The 22962-nt window shown below is 38.9% G+C and overlaps 1 protein-coding gene across 11 annotated transcripts in view; it reads right to left on the bottom strand.

Moving 5' to 3' along the window:
- Positions 1-22962, bottom strand: part of LOC132907657 (uncharacterized) — a 275382-nt gene that overhangs the window by 150136 nt on the left and 102284 nt on the right. For all 11 annotated transcript variants that reach the window (XM_060960955.1, XM_060960958.1, XM_060960947.1 and 8 more), the window contains exons 3-4: positions 17365-17526; positions 13168-13351 (exon numbers count right to left, since the gene is read on the bottom strand). In XM_060960955.1, coding sequence (XP_060816938.1) covers positions 13168-13351; positions 17365-17526 — 346 coding nt within the window. The remainder of the gene's footprint in view (positions 1-13167; positions 13352-17364; positions 17527-22962) is intronic.

The raw sequence follows: 22962 nt of genomic DNA, 5'->3' as shown, positions 1-22962 counted from the left end.
CACGGCCACGACAATGGTCGCGTTCGCTCAATCGGATTTTATTTCGCTTCGACCACGCCGTCAATTACGAACCAGCCATAAATCCCGCGATCTACCGCGCCTTGTCACGTCTATCTTCCTTTCCACTGCTCTTTAAACCCTAAAACGGAAATTAAATCCGCGCTTTCGTCTGCCCTCGAAATTAACTCTTGATTAACACCTGTTACGGCTAGTGCATCAGTGAAATTCAATGTCGACGTCCTTCCACTGGTGCAGGCTAGATTTTTGTCGATAAAATTCGGGAACGTCGAACGGAGCAAGAGTCGTGCGAATAGATAAATTTTCAATGAACGAGAAGCGTGAAGTGTGTCATTTTGTAGTCGTCGACGCGACGACCTCGATCGAGGATATTGCTCCGGAACCGAGCTGTGCCGAGCCAAACCACCGGCAATTCTGTTTTTTTTTTGGGAGGATTCCTCGCTAATTACGATCGCCGATAAATTCTGTACTCGCCATTCGCGATATCGCGCTGCTGTTCGGTGAATATCATCTCGAACATTTTTTATTGCTAGACCGCTGCTGAATAAGAATCGAGGTGTTCTCTTTTTTATGCTTTATGAAGCCTCTTTTTTTGTATTTTACATAGCCAATGGCTAAATAACCAATATGGTGAGACGGTAGTACATAACAGATTGGCACGGAGCTGTACGAATACACACTAGGATGTATTCATGGAGTAAGCATTATGTATGATATTCATATGGTGTAATTATTTGTAGATAGTATCTGAGCGGATGCAAAAGTATTTCTTAATAATTTTTAACAAGATATGGTATTTTTATGATGAATGGAATAAATCCATCAAAAACCATCAATGGTTGGATAGATTTTCAGTAGTAATTGTATTGATTTCTTTCCAGTAGAATGAGACCGAATATGGTCAGACAGACATACATAACGGATTGAGAGTTAAACGAATTCACGGTAGGATGTATTCATGAAGTAGAATATGTAGGGATGTAGCCAGACTTGCAGGATACTCAATGAATATTATGCTTGCAAGTAAAATGAAGTGCATATAACGAGTTGCATAGCACAATATATATATATATAGTAAATGCATACACTGACTAGCCAATATATATAAAATGTCTACTACTCAATGTAGGTATTGATCTACTAAACAGTCGATACATTTGCAACAATATATGAAAAAAATATGTTGATGTACACGTGTGCTAGTAAAAGCATTCATTTAAATTTCATTGTTTACGAAAACATTTGCTTACCAAATTAATACATGTATAGGTTGATTGAATTAACATTGCAGTTGCGAAATAATTAATATAACAAAGTACAATAATGCATTTACTAAATTAACACTTCAAAACAACAAAGTGGCGCAGATGTCCCAGGAAAGCAACATTGTTACGATTATCAAGAATGGTTCCACCTCAAATAGATTGGCAATATCTAATTGAAAATAAATTTAGTGTTTACGTATCGTATATTGATCATTTTACATAGAGCGCTAATTAACAATCAATCAATATGTTCATCGCAATATATTTAAATTACAATTCGAAACATTTCAGTAGCAACCATCCTCATCCAAATTATTTTAAGACAGTTTTATTTATCATTGTCTATCTTACTACTTCGTAACATCTATTTAACTATCTTTCCCTTCGAAGTGCCAAAAAATGACGCTCCACGTCCTTAAGGCGAAGAATCAGTAAACTATAGGTTCCACTCTGATCCATTAACTAATTTATTCCTGGTGAAACAAATTTTACTCACTTACGGGACGTGTAATCAGTAACAGAGCCGCATCACTGACGTGTCTATCCTCTTTTCTAACTAAGCAGCGTCTGTGTCTTTACACCAACGCCCAAACCCAGGCTCTTTCTCATTTACTGATACTCGGTTGTGCGCGCGCGCAGCCTCGATGAATCCTCCAACTCAAACTGCATTGTCGTAATGCGGAAAGTTCACCAATTGGATCCGAAGTTTTCTGAAAACAGTGGCGCTTCAGCCGCGTACGATGTTCCACAGATTCTACGGTGAAATGGTCAAGCCTCGAATCGGAAACAATGATGCGGTCGGCACAGTTCGCGGCACGTTAATTGCCGTTCAATTCCACCGGACGTTTACCTCGCCCGTGAATTTTCACGCTCAACTTCGCCATTATGGTGAACATTACGTCTGACATCATGTTACTTATGGTATTACTATAACAAAGCTTTTTAGCATCCTTTACGATTTTGAATTATAACAGAGTCGTTTAGGTTCCATCAACGTTATAATATAAAAATAATAGAAATCATATTGGTCTGATTTATAAATATCTTCTTACTAACTGATAAAATCGATTAACAAAATACTGTGTTATTATTAAACTACGATTTTACGTTTTGATGAATGTAACTAACGAGATGGAGCTTTCATAAAGATTGGTTTCATCTACAGCTCTGCCGTTTTTGTCCGTCGTTATTTAATTTATACCCGGCTTGGTAAAGGATCATTAACGCTTCGTACTAATTGTAGCTTGATTGAAGAGTTTTTACACGTAGCACCGCTTCTGCATATAATTTGACGACGAAGTACAGAAACATTTGCGCAAAATGAAAAGAACCTGTGTTAAAAACTTGGGTGCTTCGAATCTCATTTTAATTAGATATGTTCACAATAGAAACCCGGGCGAAATTTCGAAATACGAAGCTACCGAATGGACACGTAGCTATTTGTCATGGCGGCTGCGAGCTGCATGAATCGAAGGTAATTATGCTGGCGGATGAATCGTCGAAGCTTGCACGCGATTATTATCCTCCTTGTGAAAGGGAAATCGATTCGAATGGAGCATTTTTCAAGGTATCTAGACGCGTGACCAGAGAAATGTCGGCGAGGCGGGCTAGGAGAACAATGAAGAGGAGACAATTGATCGCGTCAAACAAATTTCGCCGGATCGATGTCGACAAGCGTCCACGCGACCCAATGGAAATAATGCAGCTGCACAGATCGGTCGCTTCGTGATTTTACGATCGACTGCAACGGACGAAACAATGGTCCCATTATTTATTAGCTAGATTCTCCGTGCATTACGCGCGTCGAATTTGCTAGGTACCACGCCGTCCAACGATCGTTCCGACGATTTATCCGTAGTTTAGGATTCCACCTCTAATCCCCGGACTTTTGCCTATCCTCGTTTTCACCCGAGGGCCCCGTCCCCGTCGTATTTTGTCGATCCTATCGCCTTCCACGAATTATTAACCATGTTCACGCCACCGTCGAACAATAATTTCGTTCCTCCTACACCCTTGCTCCCAGATAAAGGAGAAAAATTTGTGGATATTAATCGAGGAAAAAGCATAGTCAAACGATGTGCAACGTTAATTAGAAATATTTGCCATTCGTCAGAATCCGATATAGTTGATTTTTAAACTATAAGGCATAATTATGTTTTATCAAAATATATATATATTTGTTCTTTGGTTTGCAAATTTGCTTTAATCGATATGGAATTTAGTGAGTACTGTAATGTATGCATATGCCATATACGATCGATGTTTGCTTTGATAAATATTCCTAAAATTACTTCAATATTTTCTCTATGCTATTTTACTCTTTTTATATTTGTATTTTATATATTTTTTTCATCTATGTCTATTTCGTATATATATATCGAGTTACAGGCCATAAAAATATATCTGTGTGTTTAAATGGTAGGAGCTGTTCCAAATAATTGGTTAGCCTTCTAAGAAATATATACAGTTTCGTAGGAATTAGAATTTGTTTGAAGCTTTCAAGCGAAGTTGGAGTAGTGTCTTTAATACGAACAGGAACACGAAATCCAGGCCGTGCGTGTAATTGGCATCGCGTCGGTGTCGAGTGCTTCTTTCGTGCCGAATATTAACGGGCCGCGATGACTGGAAATCTCGCGAGTATACCGATGGAAAATTTGCTCTTCACCGAACGCCGCGAGTAGTTGAGGATCGATAAACCACCGCGAAACCTTCCACTTCTAGCCGAACTGTATCAAAATCATTTCTTTTTTCTTCTCTCGAGCTATCTGGATTCACTGTGAATAACTCACGAAATATTCTCATTTACTTATCTCTAGCTGTAATCTCCTTTTACGCAAAAATTTCTACTCACGTTAACTCCATTCCGGACATTTTCAACATCTTTCTACCAAAAGTGTTGTGGCCTTTGTCTTAAAAAGTATTCACGCTCTGTTGAATCCAATTTTTTTTTTTTTTTTTGAAACCCAGCACCGCGAGGTAGAGACGTGAGTACGTTAAAAAATTTCGTACAGTATAACAATACTGAATATTTAATGAATTTCTAGCACCATTTAGCTTGGTCAGAATTCTGTCTGAATAGAAAGCCGACACGAAGAAACGAGATCCATTCTTCGCGAGACGAAAACTGTTTGATACGAAGTCGCGCGTTTTGTCCGCACGAGTTTACAACGATGGTCTACGCTTTCGGGTAAAGGCTACGCTTTCACGAGAGAAGCCAAAGCCGACCCGCTCCGTTGCGGATTAGGTAATCTCGCTGTAAAAGTGACGTAATTTATGAAACTACTTAAACCCTGCCCTCGGATATAATACTGCCCGCAACGAGCCAGGCGTCGGTCCTTCCATGATGCAGCAAGCTCGAGATGAACTCCTCGAATGGAAATTATCGTTGCACCGCACGGCCGAGTTCGCTTTTTTCGAGTGCACATGAAACAAATGGCGGCCCACAGGGTTTCGCTCATATCGGCCAGATTACCGACCTGGTTGCGCTAGAAATTAAATTACACCGCTGGTTTCACGCGCAACTCCCAACAATTCTTCGTCTGTTTAGCTTTTTCCTTTTTTCCTTTTATTTTGTATTTTTCATTCTTTTTTTTTTTTATTTTGTGGAACATGGAGATAATTTCGAGAATTAATACAAGAGATGCAGGAACTATAAGAATAATCTATTGCACTGTTTTATTCAGCTGATTGATGTCCTGTTTGAGTTTGCTCGTTTAGATATCACCGCTTGGCATTGATAACGACACAACTGAATAAATGTAAACTTTAAAGTGGAGGCTTTCTAAAATATACATTTTTGAAAATACTAAATACCGGTCTTATTAGTATAACAACCCCCTGACGGAAAATTAATGGTATTATAAATACGCCGTTTTACATAACAAAACTAGAAACATAATATAAACTTTATATGTAATAAAAGAAAATTTGACATTTTTCGAGTTACACCAATATTATTGTCAACCAGCGATACGTTTTTCATCTATTTTATGTTTATGATCCTTTGGAACTTATTTAAAAGCAGAAAAATCCATTAGAGACGAAATTGTATCATAGTTGTGCGCAATAGGATTGAAAGTGCTTCCAAGATTAAGGCAATATTTCACGGTTAAAATTTATCGCGTTTGCTCGAAATACGTAGATAAACACGTCTATTTTAATGAATGCATCCATTCCATAAGCGGAATGCTCCGTTAGAAGAGTTACCCGGAAAGTAATTTATTACCGGTCCACGTGTGCGCAACGATAAAGGCTTGCGCGCGTGTTCAAGACATTTATACGCTTCACATTGACATTATCTTATACCCGTTTCGCAACTTCTACGCGTACACATTCCGCATTGTTAACCGGGGTCGAGTGAGTGGCAGCTTTACAACGACAAATGGACGCGGAATCTCGGTTGTCCGCGCAGGCAAATTACTCGTTGCCAAATAATAAACAAACCGTTAAAATAAGCTATCACTGGTTGAATCAGGATATCTTCCTTAACAATTTACTTGGAACTTTCCTTCTCTTTAATAAGAAGTTTCTTTTTCGAGCAAAAGTGAAACATAAAATATTTCTTATCTGGGTCAAGGGGAAATTTTTTTGAAGACATGATATGGCAAAAAAGAATCATTAATCTCAACACCGTCAGGATACCCCTGAGATGCTTTCAATCCTCGGACTCCTAATATCACTCTAAATGCTTTATATTATATTTCCATGTCGCAGATACTATACAAGATTACCGACTATTAATCAGATAATATGTTAAACTACTAGTCAAACATAAAATCGTTCATACTGTATCATAAAGCTAAAGATCTAGGAAAAATTGTAAAGTTCACACGTTGTTAGACAAATATTGCATAGCGTTTGTATTTTAAAAGTAACATACACGTGCTATCCTCAGAAAAGAGCATCTCGATATTTAAACGCTTATACCTTAAAGTAAAGTCACCCAACTTGAATTCAAAGCAAACTATCATGATCACTTACGATCTAATACTATCCACAAACCAATCCTTAGAACCCTCAACTACGCAGCTATCACCTTGTACGCATTGCAGGACCATCTGCGACGAGACTTGTACATGGCGCTAGCAAGTCCGATATAAAAGGAAACATTTTGAACACGGTGAAACGGAAACGAAAACGAGTTGCATAATAGCCGAGGTGCAGTAGCGGAACAGACAACAGGCGTGAATTTAAGTATAATACGCCACAGCATTTTCCGCGGAACGTTAAAGCCGAACGAACATCGTACACGGTATCCGCGTTTTATCGCCTGCTACGGTTTCAACGTCTACACCCTTGGCGAGCTCAAAGCCTGCCATTATACATATATACACCGGCTCGGAACACTGGCGCCTCGTGCTTCTCGAGATTACCATCATAATACAACGCGGGAAAGAAGGCATTAAGCATCAATTTTTCCCGCGTTTCGGGCGCAAGCTTAGTTGGCACCATGTTTCGGCTACTGCTTCGCGTGAATGGCGGCTCGGAGAATGGAACGAAATGCACTGTATCGGGCGAAATTCGAGGAACACGCGCTAGACACCAAATGGACCTGAATGGAGCACCCACCTAGTGTTTTCGAAACAATAAATTGGTTTTATCTTGAGGGCTGTCCCGCATATGAAGATATCGGTGTATTTTGCAACGCTGAAAAGGGCATGGGATAAAATTTTCGTTCGATGTTTAAGGGTTGGGTTCGAAGGTTTTTATGCGATCTAATTCGAGATGGAATATCGGTTATGGAATTTGAAAGGGATGAGATGAGTTTTTCTTTGCGTGGGAAGTGCGCTGCTATTATGGCGAAGGATGTTTCTAACGTACGTTTATCTGGAAGAAATGTTACGAGGTATACTAAGGGAATGTAGGGAACAAGACGTGAATGTTAAGGTCGTGTAGAGTGGAAGATAAGAGCGTGTCCTACTAGGAAGGATTGAGAAAAAGGTAAAAGACGACGAGTAAATAGCGCAGCAGAGCTGTAATGAAAAAGCTCGCGCACTAAAATTTAAAAATTAAGGTGCAAGGTGAGGTACGTTGTATTTTATAATTATATTTCGAGACCTGTAATTACGTTCCTCTAACTGAAAGAAACTAAAATTCTTTCGTGTACTTAAAAGAAAAAAAGATCTTGGTTAGAGCAATGAAAATTTACCATGTTCGAAATTACGCGACTTTCATAAGCGTCTATCAGCGTCATTCACCTTTCGAGTCAGCGATATTGAATTAACGAGAAACGGGAAAGCGATTAAAAAATACGGGGACAGCGCGCGAAAGAAAGAAGAACGATGCCGGAAAAGGGGGTAGAAGGGGAGAAGACGATGGTACAGGATCGTGAAAGAAGCAGCCGTGAGCGATTTTCATACAAATTCCCGAGCTACCGGTAATCATAGCAAAATTAAGGTCATCCATCACCCACGGGCCCCATTCTATCTCGCTTCCTTGCTTAACTTTACGGAACTCGCGATCCTAAAAATTCCTTCATAGATCGAGATATATCCAAGGGATACATTAATCTAAGCTATGGTGTCAATTTTTGCGTAAAATTATATGAATATATGAAAAAATGTCTAATTTCATTAATATAAATGAAATGTGTAATTAAACAGAAAATATATTATTAAACGAGATGTAAGTACTCTTTGTGATAAAAAGAAAGATACACGTGTAAAGTAATATAAAATTTGACGTAGTTTTTAACTGGTTGACAATATATTCAATTATAAAATTGTTCCTTTATAAAAGATAGATCTTATATGTCATGTTTCTCACCTCTGGTCACAATATGTAAAGGATAAACACAATTAACAATTGTAAACAATGAATCATTAAATAAACTAATCAGAATCATAAATAGTCAATGAATAATTTTTCTATCCTTCACCTTTTCTCGCCTTACCAACTCATCCTGATTTCATTTTATAAAAAGTTTCTCTTCAGATACAACTACGAACAAATATTTATAAGATTTCTCGTATAACAGTCACACCAACAGCAACCTGAGCAGATTTAACGAAATTCCATCGAGCGATGTAATTTCATTTCATGTGCTGCTCGGTAGCACCTTTGCAAAATACGCGGAAAGCTGATGAAGAAAGATCGACACTGAGACGCGGCGCCCTTCGTTTCAAAATGTACGTACAGTAGAGCAAAAGGCTCCAAGGAGGGTAAATATTTGAATATACCATTCGAGTGGTCGTCTTTTTTCTGAAAAGAACATGATTCTTTCCAACCACGTTTGTGTGCACGCGGTAAGTTTCCGAGAAGTAGAAAAGGCGCGTGCTTGGCCAGACGTGTTACAGGTTCTACTTGACAAATTAAACTTGGTTCTTCTTAGTGCTGTGTCTTCTGCGAATACATGGTGTGCGTTACAATATTTGAAGAACTGAAGAATTTTAATTCGAAGAATTGTGTGTAATAAAATTTCAAAATGTATAACACATACAATACGGACATAAAAGTGTTGAAATACTTTTGTATGCTATAATATAATATATAATTATAAAATAATATAATTCATAACTGTTATCTAAAAGTCGAATTCCATTTGTATTTTTCTAAAACCAATCGAACAGGAAAGTACAAACATACGCAACCAGCTAACAGTAGAACACCCCCGTGCTCAGTCAGACGAGCGTTAAGTAGCGAAGCTCTGAGCGCGGTCAGACATACAACAAATAACTTTTACTTTCAGTTTTACGCCCGTAATTGAGCAACTACCGGAAGAATACGATAGCTGTGGAGTTTTACGACCGTTGTAAAATTGTGTGGCACGTCGAGCCATTACATTCTATCGTAGCCCGTATCCGGACTCGTCCCCGTTTTGGAAAAGTTCATACAGTTTCGAAGTACTTTACTTTCGTCGATGGTTCCTCGCGGGTTATCATAAATTTTCGAACGTACGGGTCACGCTGATACAGTCGACAGGGTATTAACGTGCTCTTGGACGATATCTAGCGTGAGAAATGCCCCGGCGGCGAAGAAACGTCGGTTTCGCAATTTTTCCAAGGACCGCCGTTGCAATTTCTCAAACGGCAACGTTCAAGGAACAGGTAAAAGGCGAACGCGCGAGCGTAACGATATTTCTCGCTTCAAGCCACCGTCGTAGCTCGCTTTCGTTAACGGGCAAACTTCGAGCCGCGCTTTTATATTTTTTACAAGTTCCATTTTCGCTGCGCTTTTAGTTAAAGGAGGACACGCTCGGTGATAAATCGTTTAAGTTTGAAAAATAAAGCGGGCTCGGCCGCGAAAGAAGAATGGTGGTAATGAACAGTCCTGTGAATGCTGAATGCTTGCAGTTCCATGCCATGGAAGAGAACTTCACTGACGGCTTCCAAATGCGCCACGTTTTATAATCGTTTATTAAACAGACCTGTCGTTCTCATTCATTTTTTTAAAACCGAGGACAAAGTACGTTATACCCACATATACACATGAAAATTTACGAAATTACTTATCGAGCAATTCGCTTAATAATTGATCGTTTATTATTTAACGAATGATCCATTCATTTCTCGTGCGCGCATCGAGATTTCTATAAATTATTTCGACATTTATCAAGAGATGAAGCAAAGTCGACAGGTCGAGAAGGTAATTTGTTTGCCTCGATACATCGAAGCCTTACGGCGGTGAACGTCAGATTTAAATTATCTACGAGCAGAAGCGCGAAAGAAGGTATCGAAAAGCCATAATACGTATTCCATTCTAGCGGCTTATCGAGTTTATCCGGAATTATTGTAGCTGCTACAATGCACCAACGCGAGACTTGTGCGAACGATTATTTTTACCTTTTTCTTCGAGCTCGTTCTCTTGCCCCTGCTGCACTTCGAAACTCTATATATTCATCCTTTGTTAGGAAACGTGATTTTTCTTCTCCTTAAAAAGCATCTCGTCGAGCGTATGAATTCTCGAACGAAGCATAAGCAACAGGGAACGTGGAACGCCGCGGGAAAAAATCCAGGATATGGAATATCGTTGCCACGTTTCCCCTTCTCTAAACTTCTTTGCGTAACGTAGAAATAATTATAAAACTACAAATGCACGACTGTAGAAACATGAGAATGTGTGCTCGATCGTTGGTAACGTTCGGTAAATATTCAAATAGAAAAGTAAAATGAAGCTTACCAAGGAAAGGTGTTGAAGTGATCGCCACTTCTAAGAAAACTCTACATCTGGTCTTCGGTTTTCTCAAGCGCTAAGGTCATTTATAGCGCATAGACAAAAGAATGCGTCGATGATAAACCATAAGCGGTACACGTGCGACATTGGTTTCGGGGTTCTTTTAGTCTCAGGGTAACATTGCTAGCGTGAGAGTGTGGACCAGCTTACATTGTATTCCACACTTTGTGCTTTAATATTCACAATATATATACTTACAATACCTTACAATTTACCCACGCGTTTCTTTAATTCCACATACACCGAATAACCTTAACAAAAGGAATATTATTTGAAACGTGAAATATTATTCAAAAATAAAGTTTTTCCATGTTTCCGGTTGTTTTAAAAAAATGTCTCCCATAAATCATGTTACAAATCAATCTTCGAAACTGACTGAAAACAATTACGAAAGCAATCGATACGAATTAATCTCGACCTTTTATTTCCACTCCATTACTATGCTAACGTTGTCGAAGCTGATGAACGGAAACCGTTCGAGGGTAAGCGTTTCCGAACGCGACGTGCATTCCCGCTCTAAGCTCCACTTAGACGGCGAAGGGAAGGAAAGAGCGAGCGAAGAGGATGAGTCTCGCCGTAAAATTGTAAGAACTTTCGCGAAGCTTGTCGAAGGCCTCTTCTGCTCTGCTGCGAACTTCCTTCGCTATCCTATTCGAGCACGGGGCGGGAAAGACGCTTTCAGAAACGGTAATTTTTCTTTCCAGACCGCTCGGCCGTTTCTTAAGGTCGCGTTGCTCCATCTACACACGTTGAGAGGAATTTAAGTGTGGCGGCGATGGTAGTCTTCGTAAGAACGGAAGTATGACAAATTGAAACGACCATCGACACGAGCGATCTCCAATCATATCGGCCACTGGAAGCCTTCCCCCTCTCGATTCCTCTTTCGATGATCGGACCGCATCCGTACCTTGGCTTTAAAGGAACATTATTTCTGTGCTATCGATTCGATATTTTTCACCGTGACTTTTGACCGAATCGTAAAATCTTCAAACGATGGGGCGAAATGTTGGTAGTACAACTGTTTGGTTTGTTGATTTAGGATACATTTGAGTCTTACAAAAGAAGATTTAAAAAGAGTTCTAACGCTAAATAAAATTATTATAAATGTTTTCATAAAACCACTTGATGTCATTCCTTTCAAACAATATTATCACCAAGAAAAATCAAACAGGTCTTAGCGTTAAAAACTTTGTATTTCACTCAATATACTTTTACAGTCGTAATATTAATCGCGTTGTAATAATTTATTAAGCGAAAAAGGAACAAACCATGTTTAGTATAAATGGCCATTATACCACCTTATTTTACAATTAACGCTCTTTCGTTAATTCGGTGTTAAGTGGCTAGCGCACTCTAAATAATGAAGTTTGCACAACATCACGCGTTGTTGACCGCTTTTTCTCTTTTATGTCATTACAGCTTTCGCGTCAAGTGACACGTGTAACGAGAAATGGATTGTTTCATGCATGACAAGTGCCCGAATCAACGAATGTCACGAAACAAGATTTATTGCAATAACAATTTTTAACACTGGAAAAATATATTTCGAGCAGGCCATTCGTGCACGTACACGCGTATCAAAGTACAGGACTTAATTTAATTAAAAGCGCGATACAAAAAAAGCAACGAGAGCGATGTGCTTGACAAAAGTGATCAAAAGCACTTTTGATTAATGCTGAAAAGCTGGACCAATGTAAGTGAATAGCTTTTAACAGTGCATAGATGCATCGTTCTATCGTTTGCTACAGTTTTGCATTAACGATATAATTATTAACGCGACTGTGACTAGCGTATATTGTTGTAACGTCGTCCCTCTGTATTTTCAAATTTGTTTGTTAAGCGAATATATCTGGAAACAAGACAAGCTTGTTGTTCGAATGTTTCTATTTTTATGAGGGTGATGTGTCGCTTTACACGTGTGCATTTGCTGACACAAACATATGCGTCGTGAATATGTTCTATCGGCCGTGTAATGACGTATATGTAACAAGATTCTTTTAATAGAGTTCGATTTTTATCTATGTGAATGTGAATGTATTAAGCTACCTTTTGACATGTCGATAATTACAATTTCGGTGTGATTTGTTGATAATTAATTTCTTTCGGTGATCCTTTACATTTCAAAAGGGTGATAAAGCAAAATTTATTTATGATTTATTTATGACCATTATATACAATTTATTTACTACATATGATTGAAATTTTAATATAATTTTCAATAAACCAGACAGCATATTGTAAAAATATCGCAAAGGGTAGAATATGAGAAAGCGATGATAAGTTAACAAAATTAACAAAGAGAAAGGTAAATCAATCGGAACCAATAATTCCCATTCAACGTTGGAATTTGATACCGAATATCCACCTGTACAAATCCTGACACAAAACGAAAACGTTAATCTTGTAACTCAATTAAAGAATAGAACATAAAAACATTCCAACAGTAATAAATCCTCATGTTTCATATAAACATACAAAAATATCACCAAAAGCAACATTCTTTGCCAACATAGATATCGTTTAAACTTCGTAAATTCCAACCTATATTGGTTTATTGGAATTCTAATTTACTTCGATTATCGAGTTCCACCATACAGAACTTCTGTTTGACGGCGAAAAATAATGTTTATATTTCGATCTGTATGTAACCGAATGGAAAAGGTACTCTAGTGGTTATCCTGAATAATGGCGAAATACTATAAAAATTACTTACGCTGTGCCGTTATGTCGTCCGATGGAGATCAGTCGATAGATCTGCAACTCGACTCGTTGGCCAGTGTCTGGCACAAACCTGTAGGTACACCTTGATGGTCCTTCAAGGGACGGCGACTTTATTTGCCCAAAGCCGCGATCCGATTTGCTGAACAACTGTCTGCTGTCCAACGTTATGTTGCACACTGAAACAAAAGCAGAGAAAATCCATAAATCGTCGACGTATAGATCGAGAAAACCAGAAGTCCATTAACCGCAATATTTTGAGGATTAAAAATGGAAGTGAATTATATATCTTGCTTTCAATCGGAAACATTTCCTACATTAATGAACTTACCGGCTGGCAATATTGTCGGCCGTATGAATAATCCAGACCCGATTATACATAATAACGTTACGAATGAAGGTTTATCACGCAATTTAGCGAGTGGTATGTACATAGATGTATAATTGATCATTGAACGCGTGAAATGCTCAGACCGTACGTGATTGTTATGTCTGTTTAATTTAATTTGTGGTTAATTTGGTTGAAGTTGGCTGGGACAAATTTGACCGAGTCAACTTCATCCAATGCTTTCATGATACATACAGGGTTTTCCTAAGCATTTCTCTTCTTACATCGAAAAAAATCCATTTCAAACACACCTGTTGCACTCGACCGATCGGAAAGCATTCCTTTACAGCCGATCGATGTTAATTAAATGTACGTTGCGTCAGGCACGAGGTAAACGTACAAAAGAGCTACTTCTTATTCTTGTACAGAACATTGAAACTATTTTGAAAATTTTATATTGAGATGATGCAAGATATTCTATGATGTATATATATACACACATCATATACACGTATAATGTATATTTGTATCAGTATGTTGTAAATAATATGTATAATAATATATATCATATATAATTAGTTGCAGATGTTTGTACATTTGTAGGGAATTTAAGAGTAAAATAAATGTACACAATATATATAATAACGTTTTGTTATAATATTTAATTAGTGAAACGAATCTCTGTTTAGGTTTTTAATTATTTTATTTAATCTATTTAATTTAATTACCATGTATAAAATTGAAGGTATATAAATTAGAATCAATTTTATTCCAATTACATTTATTTTTCCCTGTAAGGCCTGAAGTAGATAAAAAAACGTTAATGAATGAATAGCAGTGCAAGTAAAATTAGCCTACAGTTTAAATTAAATTCTTTTCGTAATGACCCGATATTAAGTTTGAGTTAGAATTTTTATCATATTAACTTCGTAACCCACTTTCGACATTTTCCTCGTAGGAAGGAAGAAAATACTCTTCTCCTGTCCCATTATCAGTTGTCTATATAACCATTGTGTCCAAGCCAATAAATGATTCCAGCATACCCTATTTCTGCAAGTTTTCGTCCAGTCATCGTTTTCTAACACTGAATATCTTCGAATCTAAAGCACGATTCTCTGGCATTCTTCAGAGGAAACGCGTTTCCTTCACTTTCCTTTTTCTGTTCAAAACTGGTGCTTTCGTCTTTCAACCAAATTCTTCGCAGAAATAAAATTACTTTCCAAGGAAATCATTTTAACCATTTTAAGATTAAGACTTTTTAGGTCCACATCACCTAATTTAGTAACCATAATTATTTAATCCTCATCATCACAGTTAGTTAATTTTCTTTCAAATATTACAATTTGACACGTTTCGTCAGTCATTAAGGAAGAGAAATAACTTGATGAACGAATACATGGTGTGGTAAAATTTCAAATTTCGAACCAATAAATATTTCGGGAAAATATTTATTCGATGCATCCTCCCACGCGATACATTTCGCCATTGTCTACAAGGAATCCGGGTCACGTGGAAGCGCAACACCGGAGCGAAAGAAAAGTGCTCCGTCGCTTATAACGATTTTTCTTGCTTACATCGTACTGACGACGCCCGTGGAGACAAGGCAGACCTTCGTCTTTTCCATTCGAGGCGACGCGACGCGACGAGCAGTCGCCACACCAACACGCAATATTATAACTTTCTTGTGTTATCCCAATTGATTCGCAATTTGTCTATCGTGGAATAGCTTAGGAAACGTCGTCTCTTACGAAAAAAGTCTGTATTTCCTAATTTCGACTAACAGTATTAAGAATGAGAGACGACTTAGTGATAATTGAACAAAGTATCTTTCCGATAATATTGGATTCCAAAATCGTTTAAGTATTGAACACACAGAATTATTGGAATATTAATTTTTTAATATTACGAGAGGCACTGCGTAATGAGTTTAAAAATTATCGTAGAAATTCCATATATGAAACTTTTGTGATTCGTCTTACTTTTATGGCATGTAGCAATACTGAATGAATAGCAGTGATACTTTTGATACTGGTGAGAAATAAAAGCTCTAAAAGATCCCACTGATAACGCTTTAGGACCACAAAAGTAGAAGGATAAACGATAACAAGTTGGAAATTCCATACAAGTCCCATTATCCATCGAACGAGCCTGCGAATTAATGGAAATATGTTTAAACCGGATCGATAAATCAATTAATCGGAAACTCGTTAGTCTCGTCGAGCTGGAGCTCCGCTGTCAACTTTTACGAAAATGAGAGAACAGGTTGAAAAATAATCGGCACGCAACGCAAAGAAAAATAAGAGTAAGACGCCATTAATGGTCCCTGGTATGATTAAAAGACGGAGGGGTGTACGTTTCAACCGTGTGTAGAAGAAGGGTTCAAAGGAAAGAAAGGTTTGATGGATGGGATGTGGGGGCAATAACGTCAGATGTAATTAACGTAAGAAGAGAAGGAGTTAGATGGATGAAGAAGGTAGAAAGAACCACTGACGTAATTACTTACCAGAAAGAAAAGCCACGGGACACGGTAGTAATTTCGCTAGCGGGATTTATACTTTACCAAACTGTTCTGTTGGAGGGGCTCGTTCGCAAACATTCCAAAGAAATCCTGTCCCTCTTTTTCACCAGCGTTTCTGACATTTTCTCTAACGCTACTTCGTGCTGTCTTTTGTGAATTACCGATCGTTTCTCATGTTACGAAAGGATTTCCCATATCCACCAGCGTGACTTTGCAAACTCTGTGCTTTTTCTAGTTGGTCCTAGATACAGCTATTACTTATACCACTTTGTTCGTTGTTAATTCTGTAATCCGTCGCAACTCCTCTAAAGAGATTTCATCCGATACGTTTTAATTTCGATACGAGCAACACAATGCGAAATATCTATGGCCAAGAGAACTTAGAATGGCTTAATGACGTGAATCTTGTTTCTAACGTCGATTCCTACTCAAAGGCACGCGTCATGTAATTACATTCCTCTAGCGGAGGTGGAAAGTCAATACACGAATCTGACGATTGGAACGGAAAACGGCAGTGGTGTTGCAAACTGCTAGTTGGATCCCTAACGAGTTTAATATCGGAAGAGCTTAATTGGAAGTACAATTTTAGGACGCGGGCGAATTCAACCCGTCTGGAAACCTCGTTTCGGCTGTTTCGTGGATGCCGGTCGTATTTCAACATTCGATGAACTGAACAAGTAGATACGAAAGAAACTAGTGTCTTTCTGAATTGATTGGACCGACTTTTCAAATAAACTCATTTTTTAGCGTACTGTCATTATGCTATATTAATTTGTATATCTAAGTGCACGTACAGAGTGTTTACATTATTAGCTTCCAGTAAGTACGGTTCAAGTAACCTTGAATTTTGTCGTATTCGTATTGGTATTGTTGCAATCGTCTCAATAATATTCATTTTCATATACTATAACAAAAATTGTAACGATATTAATTTCAAAGTATTCATGTTTCTCGTACTATGCGTACACTATATTAGAATTAACAAAACTGTCTAGGACATCGTATTGAATATAAAAATAATGAAACGAAGTCAATTTCAATTTTTCTTAAACATACCTACAATTTGCAAGGAAAAACGCTGACAATTAATACCGTAAACGCTTCGTGCACATATAAAAAATCACAAATTCTACATTTGGAGTTTGGAGTTACAGATATAAAGTCTAAGTTGAATCTAAGATTTCAAGTTACTTAAGTCCCTCAAAAATTACTCATTTTCGAAGGCACCGTGTGAAAAGACCATGGAACCGATGGCAAATACACGTTTGTCTCCTAACAGGACACAAGGAATATGGAAACTAATGAACTCATGAACATAACTTATGAAGCATAACGATGCTACTTACTGTTAGCGCAATATTGCTCTAAGCCGCATTGGGCGCATCTATCCGGCGACGCAGCCCCGCAGCTGCATCCTCCGGATGGAACGCAGCACGCACACTCGTTGCTGGACGAATTAAAACTGCATGCGCAGCCGTTTGTCGTTTGTGTCCAAAGGTCCACTTGACCTGAAACCAGACGCGAGAAAGGTTAGAGAAACAGCTTAGCACAGAGAGCCTCGCGCGTCTCTTTGCAGAGGCACGCAATTAAGAAATGGCAAACGCGACGCACTTATTTCACGAGCAAGCTCCCGTCCTGAAATTCGCTGTTAAGAAGCGCATTTCTAAACGATATAGCGTGTTATATAGCGTTAAACACATTTTCAATTTACTACAACGCTGCTTGGTATTGATATTGGCACAATTTAAAACACGTAGACATTATGGGGGAGGCTTTTGAAAATTTACAAAGAAATCTACGTGAGTCGTGTCTACGACGTCCTAAGGCTTAACACAAAATGTGCCACTTCCACTTGTAGCTTCACAATATTATCGAAGATGAGCAAGTGTTATTGTAAAAGCGAGGTCAGATCAATAGCGAAGTAAATAATAATTTTGTCCTCTGACACAGAACTGATGGTATTATATATATACCGTTTCACGCGATAAAAATAGAAACACGATGTAGATTTTCAATAAAAGTAAATTTGAAATTTTTTGAGTTGTGCCATTATCAATGCCATGCGCTGATAAACGAAAACTGAATCGATAATGGAATTATATCTACACCAATTATGTGATATTTATCTTCAAAAATTGATGAATACCAAATTGTTAGCGAAACAAAAATATTATAAATCGTAAAGTATTTCGACGTAATTAATACATTAACCCGTTTATCGGTCTAATTTCAAATATAATATCGTGACAGTCGAATAAATGTGGTTAAAATTGGTGCTTTAAGTCCGATTTTGCGCTGACGCATGTGTGGCGTTCGATGACAAGTTTGAAACTATAATATTTATTTTACTGCAATTGCCAGTGTACCGAGCTGGTCCAAACCATCGTCGAACCGACCAGAAAATGTAATTTTTCTCACAAAGTGACGGAATGCATCCTGCTCCCCGCGCTCTTCTCTACGATTGCAATTGCAGTTCAAACGATATTGCCACGGTTCCCTTTGTCAGGTTCATTCGATCCGTTTTCTACCCAACATTCCGATTACGTTTTTTCTGTGGTCGACCGTGACCACCCTTCTTTTTCCACCACCGTCCTACCACCACCCTTTCGCTTGGATTTCGCTTTTTTTTCGAGTCGCTATTACGCTGTCGTGTCCCAGGATGCCGATAAATACAAAGCCGGCGAAAAATGGAGCACCAGGAAGAATATAAGTCCCTGGACGAGCGATTGCTCATTGTTTTTGCTGGCTCGAACGCGTCCGTTTCCCTCTTTCTGCTTTTATTACACTTTTCACAGCCGCATCTAGACCTCGCGACGATTAATAAACTGTCATTTTATCAAGATCACTAGCGTTGCTCTATGAAGCTTGCAAATGTAAATTCTATTGCAAATGGAAGCTACTAATGATTCGATAATATTACTACTTATATGACTCTAGCATTATTTCATAATGCAAAATGTTGAAAGATTATAATGTTCAATTTTTGTAACCTTATGGAAATGCGCGTATATTTTGAAAGGTAATATAAAGGAAATGTTAACATATTCATTAAATGGGAATATTTTGTTGATGTACCATTTTATTGTAAAAGAAAAGACTGGTAAAATTCGTTGAATAATCCTGTCGAAATGATTGAAGCGTAACACGGTAATTATGCTTCATAAAAACAATGATTTAATAGAATAGGTTTTGTGAAAACGAAGTGAAAATCAATATGGTATTTCTCTATACAATTATCTGATGCTCTTTTACTTGCTATTATTACGTTCTTTGAATGTACCTCTCTATAAACTGGTTATTATTATTATTATTATTGTAAACATACCTCTTTTATATTTGTGCTGCCAACACAAATTTACATATAAAATTAAACTGTTCCATCAAATGATTAATCCGCTTCATTTCCTATTTAATTTACCATACATCAAATATCCTACAAACCTTTTAAATTAACGACATTGATTTCTACCAAATTCTAGTAACAAGATCCATTTGCATTGCATTTCACAAAACTACACGCCTTCAGTTCAACAAATAATCGCAAATTACAACAATCTCGTTCTCATAAATGTCAATCCAACGTGACCGTGATCAAGTAGAAAAGTTCCGATCTATTCGACGTCTAATAGAGATTTCCGGTTGATTTTGCAAACGTGGGAATATGTGCGCGTGATTGATTGTCTTGCTCCTCTTTGCTGAAATCGACGAGGAGAAGGATCGACAGTATGAACGGAAGAGACACCGAGCTAGCCAGAGGACACGGGAATCGAACGAAGACAGAGTTTCCTAACTGTAAAGTAAAGCAGAGGCAAAGAGGGAGAGAGAAGTGGTGCAGGAAGAAATGTAGATCGGAGCAAAGGTAGGAAAAGAAAAGTAGAACTGTGGAAGAAGACATAAATTCCGTGGCAGTGTAAAAAGAGTGTTAAGAGGAAAAGCCCAGGCACACCCGATATGTCAATATCCCGAGGAAATACGGGACGGTACTTGGTCAGAGGGGCAGTAAAAATAAAGCAAACTTTATTGCCGGTGCCGCCGCCGCCGCCGCCACCATTAACCACCACCGCCACCATCACCGCCAAACACCATTGAGGCCGCCTCTGGAGATATATTTGAGAAAAACGTCCATGTAGGTGAACGTTTTAGGACTGTGAATATCTTAGGAAGATTGGAAAAGTAGCGAGGGTAAGGATTTCGAGGAATTTCATGGTAAAACTGAGAAAGCAAAGGGTGAGAGGAAGGGCGAAATAGAAACAGGCCGGACAATTCCAATTGGATTCTTAATCTATCGATTCGGGCTCGATTACGCGGATTTTGTTTAACGTCGATGGCGAATGGGCTAGGAAACTTCTGTGCTTGGTGAAGCAAGTCCAAGGTCGCTAGTAGTGTGATCGCTTTTTTTAAAAAGAGTGGAAGAAAAGAGGTTGAATGGGAATGGAGCAATGTGAAAATCGAATGTCAAGAGCGAATGGGGCCATTAGATGGAAAGAACGAAATCACGGATAAAGGAGGAAATCCTCTGCAAATAAAATGAGAATCAAAGTCCAGTTTCTGTGTCGCTATTCGCTATTTTATCCCTGGGAATCTGTTCTCGCTGGAATTTTTTCTCCGTTCATGAACGTTTCTTCCTTTTCTACTTCGCTGTAGACCATTATGGACCGTCTGTAACCCCATGGCGCGTTCACGGTAACCTACGTCGCGAAACGTATGAATCACGGAACGAGAATACACGCCGTCGTGGCTACGAGGTCACGGGTCTGCCACTTTTTACGTGGCAATTCGTGTTTTCTTTCAAGTAAGGGAGATTTCTGCTTCGCTTAACCCACCGACGCTCTAAATCCGTGATTTTCAATTTGGGATCGTATTTATTCTCCTTACGTCTGTCCTTTGCTTTACGCTACAGTTTAGAAAGCTCCTACTATCCATTTCTTAGCAACGTTAACTTCAAAGCAAATCTTTCCGCTTAATTTTAAAAAGCTTGGAATATTCTTTAATCCTGTAAATAAAACCAAGCTTAATTTAATTTCAATTTATCTAAAATCTGCATAACCCAAACTCCCTCTTCACGCATCTTGCGCCACTCTTGCTGCCTCTTATCCAAATCCATTTTCACACGACGAAATCTATCCTGCCTTCACCGACTCAAACCATGGAAATTCAAATTCAACGAGTCAATCTTGAGCCATCTAGATCCTGCCTTTAGAGTATGAGACGCGAAAACAGCGTTAGGCTCTCGCGGCGAATTAAATGGCGAGCCTCTCTGCGAAGCGATGGAGGACGACAGCGGCGCGAAAAGATCCACTTAGCGTTCACTTTGCCCGGCATTAAATTCTAATGAACCGGACGCCGGTCAATTTCAGTTAGCCGACTTCCGCTAGATCGTGATATTCCGATCCGACGTGGCGGCCGCCGTGTAATGGCGTCGGATACAGTCGACGACCGGCTGTGGTCAGCCCTTCGCAAGTGTCTAATAATTTTCGTTTAAACGCGCACAAGCCGGCTCTTACGCGCAGCTGGTCTCCTGCGACGCAAGCCAAGCGCATTACCCTGCTAATAGACGAAATGGCGACTGTAGCCGACACAGAGGGAGACAAAAGGTGAGATGGAGAGAGGAGGCAGAAGGATGGTGCTAGATTTTAGAGGATCGTTCGTTATCGCCGATATTAGATGGGGTATTACGTGCTTCGTTTGTACGTAATCTGGATATTCTCGATTTCACGTTGTCCGTGATAGCATTGTCTCTTTGATGAAGAACGATTGCACGACGTAACGAGCGGTCAAACGGAAATTTAAAACGCGATAAATTTCGTCGGGGAACAATCGGGGATTGATGTGCGGCGAGAAAAATCGCGATTCCACGAGTTTCGTACACGCAAACGATATTTTGTATTGGAATTGAGAGCCAATTGCGTTCGTTCCTGGAGACTTAAATCGTCGAATTTTTGGTCGAAGGTAGCAGTGGCCCCATGAAATTTGAACAAAATACAGAGTTCGACGAACGGGAGAAATTTATTGGACAGCAGCTGATACACGCGCGACGTTCTGCATTTTTCACGTTCTCCAGTTTCGGTTGGGCATCGAACATTTTTTTCCACTTCAACCCATCCAGCGCACCACCCCCTCATCGCGCCCCTCGCCTCCTGCTTACGCCATTGGTTCGTCGTTATTAATTTATCAACTTCGATGCAGGAGGAACGCTGCTCGCACTGTTTACTTGTTTCTCTGATATTGATGATGATTCAATTTGTCACGATCCCATTTCCCTGTTTGCTCACACTCGTGCTACCTCCGCACCAACTGACTTGCACTGGAATTATTTGGTTTGCTGCATCGATTTGTTTGAAAATTTTGGCGACTAAACCAACGAACATATCGATCATTTTCAGCGAAATTGCGCTTTCTAACGCATACGTTTCGAAATTCCGTTTTTACGCTACAACGAAACTGTTACCGTTCAACGAATCGTTAAAAATTTGAAAATAATTTATCAACAAATAGTACAGATAGAAATTATTTGCAACAAATTCTATTATTATTATTATTCTACTACCAGTAATGACTAGACGCCCGATAAAAACGTCTGCAGCCCTGAGAGTTAAGATTCCCCTATTCCCAACTGACTTTTTACTTTATCCGCGTTTTACGAAGCGGCTACGAATTTCTACGAAAGAACTCTTCTAGACTCAGACGTATCCATCGTCCTGCGATACCACGGTCGTCGATCGACATGGAATTCTCATCTCGTGCGACGCAACGAATCCCGCTACCCTCGAATCTATCAACTACCCTTCGTCGTCGTCGAAGGACTCGTTTCCTTCCATCGTCCTCGCAAACATTCGTCTCGTCGTCCTTCTTCTTCCGAGTTCTTCAGCGCTGATTGTCACAGCGGCAGCGGATGTCGATTAGTTCGGGCCGCGTTTCGGCTTTATGACGGTTTTATGTCCGGT

This window comes from Bombus pascuorum, chromosome 6 (assembly GCF_905332965.1).
Source record: "Bombus pascuorum chromosome 6, iyBomPasc1.1, whole genome shotgun sequence".
Lineage (NCBI taxonomy): Eukaryota > Metazoa > Arthropoda > Insecta > Hymenoptera > Apidae > Bombus > Bombus pascuorum.
Note: the sequence above shows the minus strand (reverse complement) of the source record. Positions and strands in the feature narration are given on the sequence as shown.